Here is an 8,563-nt window from a genome sequence, read left to right as displayed (position 1 = left end):
ACCCTAACCCTAACCCTAACCCTAACCCTAACCCTAACCCTAACCCTAACCCTAACCCTAACCCTAACCCTAACCCTAACCCTAACCCTACCCCTAACCCTAACCCTAACCCTAACCCTAACCCTAACCCTGTAAATAAGGTCAGGGTTGTTTCACAGGGTTAGGGTCTTGCCTGCGCAGGACCCTAGGCCCGACACCTCTACTACGCAGGGATTTGGTTTTTTCACGGTACTACAGCAATACAGACAATTTCAGGGTCACTTGAAAGTGTATTCAATGGCTGGCTGAGGCTGTTTTACCCATAACCCACCAAATTTGTCGGACAGGTGGTGTTTTGTTCTTAGGTGGTGGTGGTGGTTGCCGGTCAGGAAACCCCATCTCGTTGCGTGCCATTGATGAGGTTGCGTCCCGTCCTGCAAGTGCAGTATTTGATTGGTCGAGATGACGACATTCATCACCGATTACGTCGTGTTCCAAAGAATAAGCATACACAAGGACTGAACATAATAGAGGTATCGACACCGCACCGCGATGGAAGTACAAACATAAGGGTTAAGGGGAAAACGTGAATTGGACCGACTGCGAGTGAGGCCACGAGGTCATGTGAGAAGGAGATCAGACACTGCCAATGGCCGACATGAGGCCCGCCTTTCCGACGGAGGTCTCGATGCCCATACCAGCCATGGGGCTGCTTGCACCAACAGCATCTGATCCACTCGCCGCGATCTGGTGATGAGTGAGAGCGCCCGTGATATCGCTCTGGAGTTGCATCGGCACGAAAACAACCTTGCTCTGTGCGGATCGTGCCATCTGTTGGAGTGCTTCAAGTTGACGGATCTGCATGGCAGCGGGTGAAGCGAGGATATCGGCAGCCTGTCGCATGAGGCGAGCAGCGTCGACCTCGGCACGAGCAGCAATAACCTTGGACTCTCCAATACGCTTCTGCTGGGCTGCAGAGGAGAGCGAAGCTGCGACGTCGGCGGAGAACACAATATCCTTGATGAGGATACCCTCGATGGCGACACCCCACTTGTCGGCGACGTCACTGACGATCTCTTCAATCTCGAGGGCAATGGCATCGCGCTCAGTAACGACGGATTGCACTGCCCGTGCACCAACTACGTGACGAAGGGTCGTCTGCGCACGCTCGACAAGTGCAGTGCGCAAGTCCTGGATACCAAATGCAGCACGGTAAGGGTTGGTGATCTGATAATAGATGACGGAGTCAATCTCGACATTCACGTTGTCGCGGGTGATGACGGTTTGGCGGCCGATGGTCGCGATCTGAATCTTCACATCGACCACACGAAGGCGCTCAGAGCACACGTTGACTTGCACAAGACCAGGGTCGACAGCTTTATAGAACTGACCGAAGCGAGAGACAAGACCGACGGATCCTTGCTGAACCTCGCGGAAAGCTGGGAATACAGTGTCAGGGGACAAGCAGGAACGCAGAACGACGCAGCGCACGATTGGGACACGGGCAGCAAGGAATAGCACCACAGATACCAATGCAGGCACCGAGGGTGTTGATGAAGCTGCCATACACGCCATGTGTTACCCCTGACAAGCCCAAATCTTGTGCGTAGGATTGCTGGCAGGCGGGGACGAAGCGCGTTAGCCAAAGCAATGTTGAATTGCCTCGCAAAAATGACGCACCTGCATCTCCGAGCGCTTCAGGGGTTGGACGGTGATTAGACCATGATCCTTGTCGACATGCCTCTTGGGGACTGAGGAAGCCGCGGGGGCATCGGTGACACCAGGAGAAAGGTGATCAACGACATTTTCGTTTCCAGAAGAGGCGGTCGGAGAGCGATTTCCGCCATTACCACGCTTCATGTCAGAGACGGACATTTTGTGAACGGAAGAGCTGAGTTATTTAGAAAGCGAAGATATACTCTTGTGCCAAACTACTCGTTGACCGTTTATTGCAACGTCGTCGAGGAGAAGAGGCAGCAAAGGCTGGCAGACGGACAGCGGGTGCTTATAAGTTTGGGCGTCATTCGATGAAGGGGTGTTTCCGCCGGGCGGAACGGTGGAATGAATAGGACCCGCCACTCATCGCGCCCTCACGTGAACCCTTGCACCGCCCTGAACATTCTACCCCGACATGCGCAGTCGCACGTCTCAGCTTCCTTGGCACTGCTTTTTTCTACATGCCAGTCTCAGTACTCTCGTCCCACCAACCAATATCATCATCTCCCAATATCACCCAACCGTGTCATCCGCGTGGCGTGCACTGCTCGCAGTCACCAGCCTCAATCATTCGCCAGCTGGAAACTTAATTTGGGTATTCGTGGCGCTTCCATCTTGCACACCCATCTGGATGGAGGCACGGACAGGGCGCCGTGCCAGTGTGGAGCTCGCTCCTTCATTCTCGGGATACATCCCTGCTTGTTCCGCACCCAACTTGGCATCTACGAACCGACAACCCACTGCGGACTGATTAGCCGATCGCAATGCTCTTGGAATCTATTCTGCATTTTGTTGATGCAACGAATACTGTTGCTGAAGTCAGGGAAACCCGACTGCCGTAACCTTCACCAGGAAAGGGTCTGACTCCTCTTTCTTTACGCCGTCTAAAGGTCTAACCCTGTCTGGGTAGCTCGACTTGGAGCTATAGCCCTCCAGAAATATAACCAGTACTTGGGAAATGATGATATCATCAGCATCTGACATCTTTCCCTCTTTGTATACACACGGCCTCATCGACATGAATGTTTTGGTGGGTGAACCAACTCTTCGGGTGCAAATAGAAGACAGCCCGGGTTTCCAGCTTGGATGGGAATCACGTCGAGGCTCTTTCATTCCCTCCCATTCCCGCCCAGCCCGCATTGCGAATGGAACAACGGCCCCATTGGGCCAATAGCTTAATCCGGGGAAATAACCGGCGCCAGTTCACGATTCCGGCCAGGAAAGGCAGATAAGTACAGACCCGGCATGCTGGCATTTTTCTTGAGCATGAGCTGGTTGTACAGCTTTACAATTGTCGGATCGGCCGACGGCCCCTCCTCCAGCTGCGCGTTCTGCTCCTGGCCGTAATCGAACTGGACCCAACTTGAAATGGACTGAGACAATATACAGGGGTGAAGCATGCCCCACCAATGTTCTGGTGAAGAAGAAGAAAATGATTCAGGGAGGGCGATGCGTGGTTTACTAACAAAGACTGAACAGCGTCCCGAGGCTGGGCAGAGATCAACTGCGCAGAGCAATGCAGACCTGGATATATTTCACATTGATGGACTCTCGCGCTCCCTTGTCAATCCGGCAAGAAAAGGACTCTTCAACTGCACGACAATCTGCTCTGTTTTCTCAGCGTACCGCATTGCCTCGGAGAATCTCATATCGCTTTCCTTGTCCTGACCTCATGTCAGGTTCCATCCCACGCTACGTGCCCCATACTGCATCGAACAGGAGCATTCTAGTTCAAGCAAGATTTGGGAAACCCCATTCACAGCAGACTGGGCAATGAATCTACATCACCAGATTTCCCTTTTGTTTTCCGCCTTCAGTCGTTCGTTTTACATAGAAGGCGGATTTCTGGCATGCGACATAAGTCTCATTGAAGTCGTTTACAGAACTTTTTCAACTGTGTGCACCAAGTGAGTTCCCCCTTCCCTTCCCTTATCTGATTGTGGGGCAAGTGCAACTGATGCTTACACACAGAAGTGAGCCGATGCAAAATAACGGTAACGAGGCAGTGATGCGGCCCCCTAAATCCTGCACGTCCTGGACGAGGGATCTCCATCGTCGCCCTGCACCTTAAATCGCGCCAGCCGGGGGGGGGAAGACACTCTGAAAGCTCTACTTCGGATTCAATCAGAAGGGAGGGACCTGGTCTGGTCCCACACCTAGTTGTCGATTAAACTCCATGGGTAGAACATGTGGCAGTTATATTCTAGCAGGTGTGTCTCTCATGAGAGCCTGAACGATCAAATACTTTTCCTTGGAAACAGGGCCGCCTCCCAAACTCCATTTGTTGAACCCAGGAGGATCAACATGAGAGTGAACTACGTGAAGAAAGGAACATGGGATATTCAGGAGCTCGACATAGTCGCCTTCTCGGATGCCCTCTCAAGAGGTGATTCGTGGCTGAGCGGATCATGAGAAGAGAAGTATGGTTCTCGAAGGGAGGAATGAATCGATAGCCACTTGGAAGTTTGGAACAAAACATGTGCGACTGCTTATATAATGTGTACTGGAAGCTTGCCGCAGTTATTCGTGACTAAAAGCTGCGCCCATCTGCGGCGAATCCTGTATGCGACAAAGGGACACGAATCTGCCCGATTGGGAGGGCACAGAATCGAGTGGTAGGGGACGATGAGGAGGAAGCGCCGAGGAATTTTGCTTGTCTAATACGGAGAAGCGAAGGCGGCGCCGACGAACGCGTCCCTACGGCAAGCGTCAGTTGACGAGCGCCCACTGCGCACTCGTAATGTGCACAACCTCCGCCGTCTTACTTGTCTATTACAATCTAGGGACTCATCGCATAATAATTGCATCGGCAACGGCGGGTACGATGCCGAAAAGCGGCGTGTTGCGTCAAACGCGTCCCCAAGCCAGACAAGTCGCCGAGGTTTCACGTACGTTGCTTGCCGGCACCTGCACTTGCCTGTCCATAAATGTCCGCTCATTCCCTGCCAGGTTCTGCAGACAGACAAACCCCGTGCAACTTGCTAGTCAAGACTTTAGCACGCAACCGGCTTCATGCAATCTCGCTTTCAACAATCCTGGTCATACATTCAGAACCATCCAACCGCACAAGCCTTTCGACCCGTTTTCCAACGCGCAATGTTCCATCCGTACTACCGTCGTGGACCTTCCCGCCTTCTCTGGTTTCTCATCGGAGGAGGAGTCTTCGCCTGGTGGTATCACCACAGAGATAGGAAGGAGGCGATTATGCAGGGCAGAACCCCCGAGCAGTGGGGATGGCACGGGTGCCACAAATGGGGTAGAGAGAGGTGGTTAGAGAATGGCCCCCAACAGCGGCAAAACGGAGTTCCCGCTACGGGAACATCCGCCGCTCCCGCAGTGGCAGTCGATGCCAATAACAAGCCTGCGGCCACGACAACCCCTCAGCAGGGTGATCCCTGGGAGGCTGAGAGGGAGAAGATGAGGCGAGTTGGGCAGCAGTCGGTGGAAGCTGTACGTTTTCAATGAAAAGACTCTTATTGCGAGATCTAACGGGTGCCACAGGCTTCTGACATTGCCGAACTTAGTCTGGACGGTGTGTTATCCGCCGTAGAAGGACTTCGGAGCGTACGTTTGCCACATTTATCCTCCCGTTCAATTGCTCATTTTGATGCTCAGAAGCTCGCTGAGTTCCGTCAGCAACGGGAACAGCATCGTGCACGTTCACAGAGTGACCCCTTGAAGCCAACGGAGCCCGAGTACAAAGTGTAGAGGTGGGATGCGATTGCGAATCCAGCCTTTTAACTTGGAAGTTTGTATTGTTGCACACCAATCAAGTTATCTTTTATATGTTTGCAGTTGAGTGGCCGTACTTGTATGGACATTGAAAGGCGCCCAAGAGGGGCGTCACCTGACCCCTCGACCCGTGGGGAGGCGTTCCTCCCGGTCGTCCCCGCTATCCCACTCATCTTGCGTGCCTCGTATTCATGGCGATGCCGCTGCGTCTGCCTTGGCATACCTGATTAGAGATATCTACCCGCCCGGTCATGCCGGTGCCCTTAAGAGTATGTATATATACGTGCTTGTTACAGTTGCTCGCACATCTCATCGTCTACAACAAACAACCCAACCCTAGGCCTACCCACTAGCAATCAACCCACACACCATGTCTGTAACCAGGCCTGGCCAAACCGATCGCAAAGAACATCCGGAACACACCCCGACGCTCATTGAGGAGCTGGAAGCGGTACCCGCACAAGCAATGTCCTGGTTGTCCGAACACACCGCACGGCGCGAACGACTCCAAGCAATCAGAGAATCGGGCTGGGTATCCAGCTGGGGTTGGACACCACCAAAGACGAAAGATGTGGCGCAGGCCACCTCAGAGACTCCTGCTCCTTCCGTGATGGAGGATCCGAAGGTGGGGTACCCCTCTTCGTCTGGGAGTTATGACTCACTCCAGCAACGGGAATGGGTTCAGGTTGAGGGCATTCTTGAAGGATTGGGCGAGGCACAGCACGTAAGTGTGCTCTGTCCTAACAGAGATCTTGCCTAACTGTATCATGCAGATGAAGGAAAATATCCCGAAACCTCAGAGCTCTGAAACGAGGGCAGGCAACGCTCCGCCAAACCAAGACTCGGATGAAGAGCGTCGCGCAGAGCGGGAAAGACTCGAGATGTACAGCTTGATGGACTCTATCTAATCATCATGAAATGTACGCTTTGCAGAATCCATCAGAAAGGAATTGTATCCGTATGTATTTTCATCTTTCTATTCTGTACAATGGCTGCACGATGTACCGAAATCACCAATAATCCCTTGCTTTGAAAGTCAGTGAGAATGGGTTTGTTGGGGTTTAGACGAGATTGCTGGGATAGCTCCATTCCTGAAGTCCGACGAAGCCCTCCTTGATGCTGCGGGCGCTCACAAAACGGTAGAAAATGGAAATACTGCCTGCCTTGTCATTCGTCCCACTTGCCCTGCTGCCTCCGAATGGCTGCTGCCCCACAACAGCACCAGTCGATTTCTCATTGATGTAGAAGTTGCCGGCGGCGTTGCGCAATATGTTAGACGCAGTCAGCAGCGCCTTACGCTCCGTGCCAAAAATGCTCCCAGTCAAGCCATATTGCGTGGTCTCATCGATGAGATGCGCCGTCTTTTCATAGTCAGCATCCTCATACACGTACACCTACGAATCCGTTCAGCACAAATGGTACTCTTGGAACGAGATGATTCCCACAGTCAATACTGGCCCAAATATCTCTTCCACAATGGTGACTGACTTCGGATCCTTCGTGACGATGATAGTAGGCTGTATGAAATACCCTTTGGAATCGTCGCCGGTGCCGCCCACTATGAACTCTCCGCCGGCATCTTTCGCTTTCTTGATATAGCCCATGACCTTGTCATATGCGGCACGACCGCTGCGAGAGACTTCAACCTGATTCCTCATGCTGTGTAGACAGATACTCACATGACAGGTCCAAGGAAGTTACCCCATTCGGTAGGGTCGCCAACCTTGATCGCCTTGGTCTCGCTCACAAGCTTCTCCTTGAAACCGTCCTCCCAAAGGCTCCTGGGAACGTACAAGCGAGAACATGCAGAACACTTCTGGCCTTGGTACTCGAACGCCCCACGCACAGTCTGATGAACAGCGTTCTCGACGTCGGCCGAGGCATGGACAAGGTGGAAGTTCTTCCCGCCCGTTTCGCCAACGATTCGCGGGTAAGCCTTGTACTTGTCCAGATTCAGGGCGATGTCCTTCCACAGCTTGCGGAAGACGAAAGTGCTGCCAGTGAAGTGGAGGCCGGCAAAGTGCGGGGAGGAAATTGCCTTTGCGACAACCTCCTCAGCGGGCCCTGGTACGAATTGGATTACGCCAGGTGGTACACCGGCCTCGGTGAGAAGTTGGTGAGTGATGTAGTTGGCATATACAGCCATAGGGGAGGGTTTCCAAAGGGCAACATTGCCAACCATGGCAGGTGCTGCAAGCGTAATCAGCCTGCTGCCACGAGAAGAGAAGCCACGGAACATACCGCCAGAGAGGTTTCCGCCTATAGCCGTGAAGTTGAAAGGAGAAACCGCGAGGATAAAGCCCTCAAGTGCGCGGTATTCCACGCGGCTGGATAACAGCAAACATCAGGAATTGTGTATGTATGGGAAGCGGACAGATCACACGTACTTCCACACGCCCGCAGAGTTCTTTTCGGGTTGCTGGGAGTACAGCTGCTCAACATACTTGACACCGAACCTGAAGAAGTCTGCCATCTGTACGAGTATTCATTTAGTCCTCGGAGCCCGGAATAGCGCAATTACGCCAGCGAGAGTACGAACCTCTGCTGCAGCATCGATCTCGGCCTGCCAAGCGGTCTTGCCCTGGCCAATCATAGTGGCAGCGAGGAGCTTGTACCTGTATTTTCCGCTGATGAGGTCGGCAGCCTTGAGGAAGACGGCAGCGCGCTCGCTCCAGGGCAGGAGCTCCCACTCCTTCTTGGCTGCAAGGGCACCTGAAATGGCGGCGTCGATGAGCTCTGGTGTAGCTTCATGGTACGTGCAGAGATGGGAAGCATGCGCGTGAGGGATAGGCTGCTTGGCGAGCTTGCCTGTCTTGACCTACACGGATCTCGAGTGGGAACAGATAGCGCTAGAGAGGAGGTACACGTACATCCCTGCCATTGACGACGCAATGCACCTCGAAAGGGAGCTCCTGCTTCATCTGGTCGATGGCTGCCTGGAGTGCCTTACGCTCAGGCGAGCCCGGTGCATAGTGTTTCTTGAGTTATGAGATAAGGAGGGCGCATATAGGATAGTGATGAACGTACCATGGGCTCATTGTCGACCTGAGGCACCTTGAAGGTAGCGAGAGTAGGTGTAGACATAGCTAAGTAACAAGGAGTAAGATGACAGAGAAGGTGAGAGAGAGGGAAAGAG

General features: G+C 53.1%; 3 protein-coding genes across 3 annotated transcripts; 1 reads left to right on the top strand and 2 right to left on the bottom strand.

Annotated features, from left to right (window-relative positions):
• Positions 1–435: 435 nt before the first annotated feature.
• On the bottom strand, positions 436–1,967 carry DACRYDRAFT_19735 (uncharacterized protein). Its single transcript, XM_040771636.1, has 3 exons — positions 1,660–1,967; positions 1,471–1,594; positions 436–1,418 (listed from the first exon to the last, which is right to left on the bottom strand). Exons 1-3 carry the CDS (start codon positions 1,852–1,854, stop codon positions 616–618), a joined length of 1,122 nt encoding a protein of 373 aa, XP_040633580.1. The 5' UTR covers positions 1,855–1,967; the 3' UTR covers positions 436–615.
• A 2,824-nt stretch (positions 1,968–4,791) lies between these two features.
• On the top strand, positions 4,792–5,403 carry DACRYDRAFT_103633 (uncharacterized protein; the record flags this gene model as incomplete). The annotated part of the gene is made up of 3 exons (XM_040767793.1): positions 4,792–5,145; positions 5,197–5,259; positions 5,311–5,403. 3 exons carry the CDS (start codon positions 4,792–4,794, stop codon positions 5,401–5,403), a joined length of 510 nt encoding a protein of 169 aa, XP_040633579.1.
• A 352-nt stretch (positions 5,404–5,755) lies between these two features.
• DACRYDRAFT_19732 (delta-1-pyrroline-5-carboxylate dehydrogenase) lies at positions 5,756–8,535 on the bottom strand. Its single transcript, XM_040771635.1, has 9 exons — positions 8,455–8,535; positions 8,298–8,405; positions 7,967–8,245; positions 7,815–7,900; positions 7,669–7,754; positions 7,107–7,617; positions 6,873–7,056; positions 6,201–6,821; positions 5,756–6,151 (listed from the first exon to the last, which is right to left on the bottom strand). Exons 1-8 carry the CDS (start codon positions 8,509–8,511, stop codon positions 6,489–6,491), a joined length of 1,644 nt encoding a protein of 547 aa, XP_040633578.1. The 5' UTR covers positions 8,512–8,535; the 3' UTR covers positions 5,756–6,151; positions 6,201–6,488.
• Positions 8,536–8,563: the final 28 nt, after the last annotated feature.

The sequence above is a fragment of the Dacryopinax primogenitus genome (assembly GCF_000292625.1).
Source record: "Dacryopinax primogenitus strain DJM-731 SS1 chromosome Unknown DACRYscaffold_1, whole genome shotgun sequence".
Lineage (NCBI taxonomy): Eukaryota > Fungi > Basidiomycota > Dacrymycetes > Dacrymycetales > Dacrymycetaceae > Dacryopinax > Dacryopinax primogenitus.
This window is presented reverse-complemented; position numbering and strand designations above follow the sequence as displayed.

Excerpts from the sequence above, each read along its gene's own strand:
- DACRYDRAFT_19732 (XM_040771635.1), bottom strand. The coding sequence starts at position 8,511 with ATGTCTACACCTACTCTCGCTACCTTCAAGGTGCCTCAGGTCGACAAT. Across the intron at positions 7,755-7,814 it reads AACTCTGCGGGCGTGTGGAA|CCGCGTGGAATACCGCGCAC; the intron begins GTACGTGTGATC and ends GCTGTTATCCAG. Across the intron at positions 6,822-6,872 it reads TATTTGGGCCAGTATTGACT|GTGTACGTGTATGAGGATGC; the intron begins GTGGGAATCATC and ends ACGGATTCGTAG.
- DACRYDRAFT_19735 (XM_040771636.1), bottom strand. The coding sequence starts at position 1,854 with ATGTCCGTCTCTGACATGAAGCGTGGTAATGGCGGAAATCGCTCTCCG. Across the intron at positions 1,595-1,659 it reads TGAAGCGCTCGGAGATGCAG|CAATCCTACGCACAAGATTT; the intron begins GTGCGTCATTTT and ends CCCGCCTGCCAG. Across the intron at positions 1,419-1,470 it reads TTGCTGCCCGTGTCCCAATC|CTTTCCGCGAGGTTCAGCAA; the intron begins GTGCGCTGCGTC and ends CTGTATTCCCAG.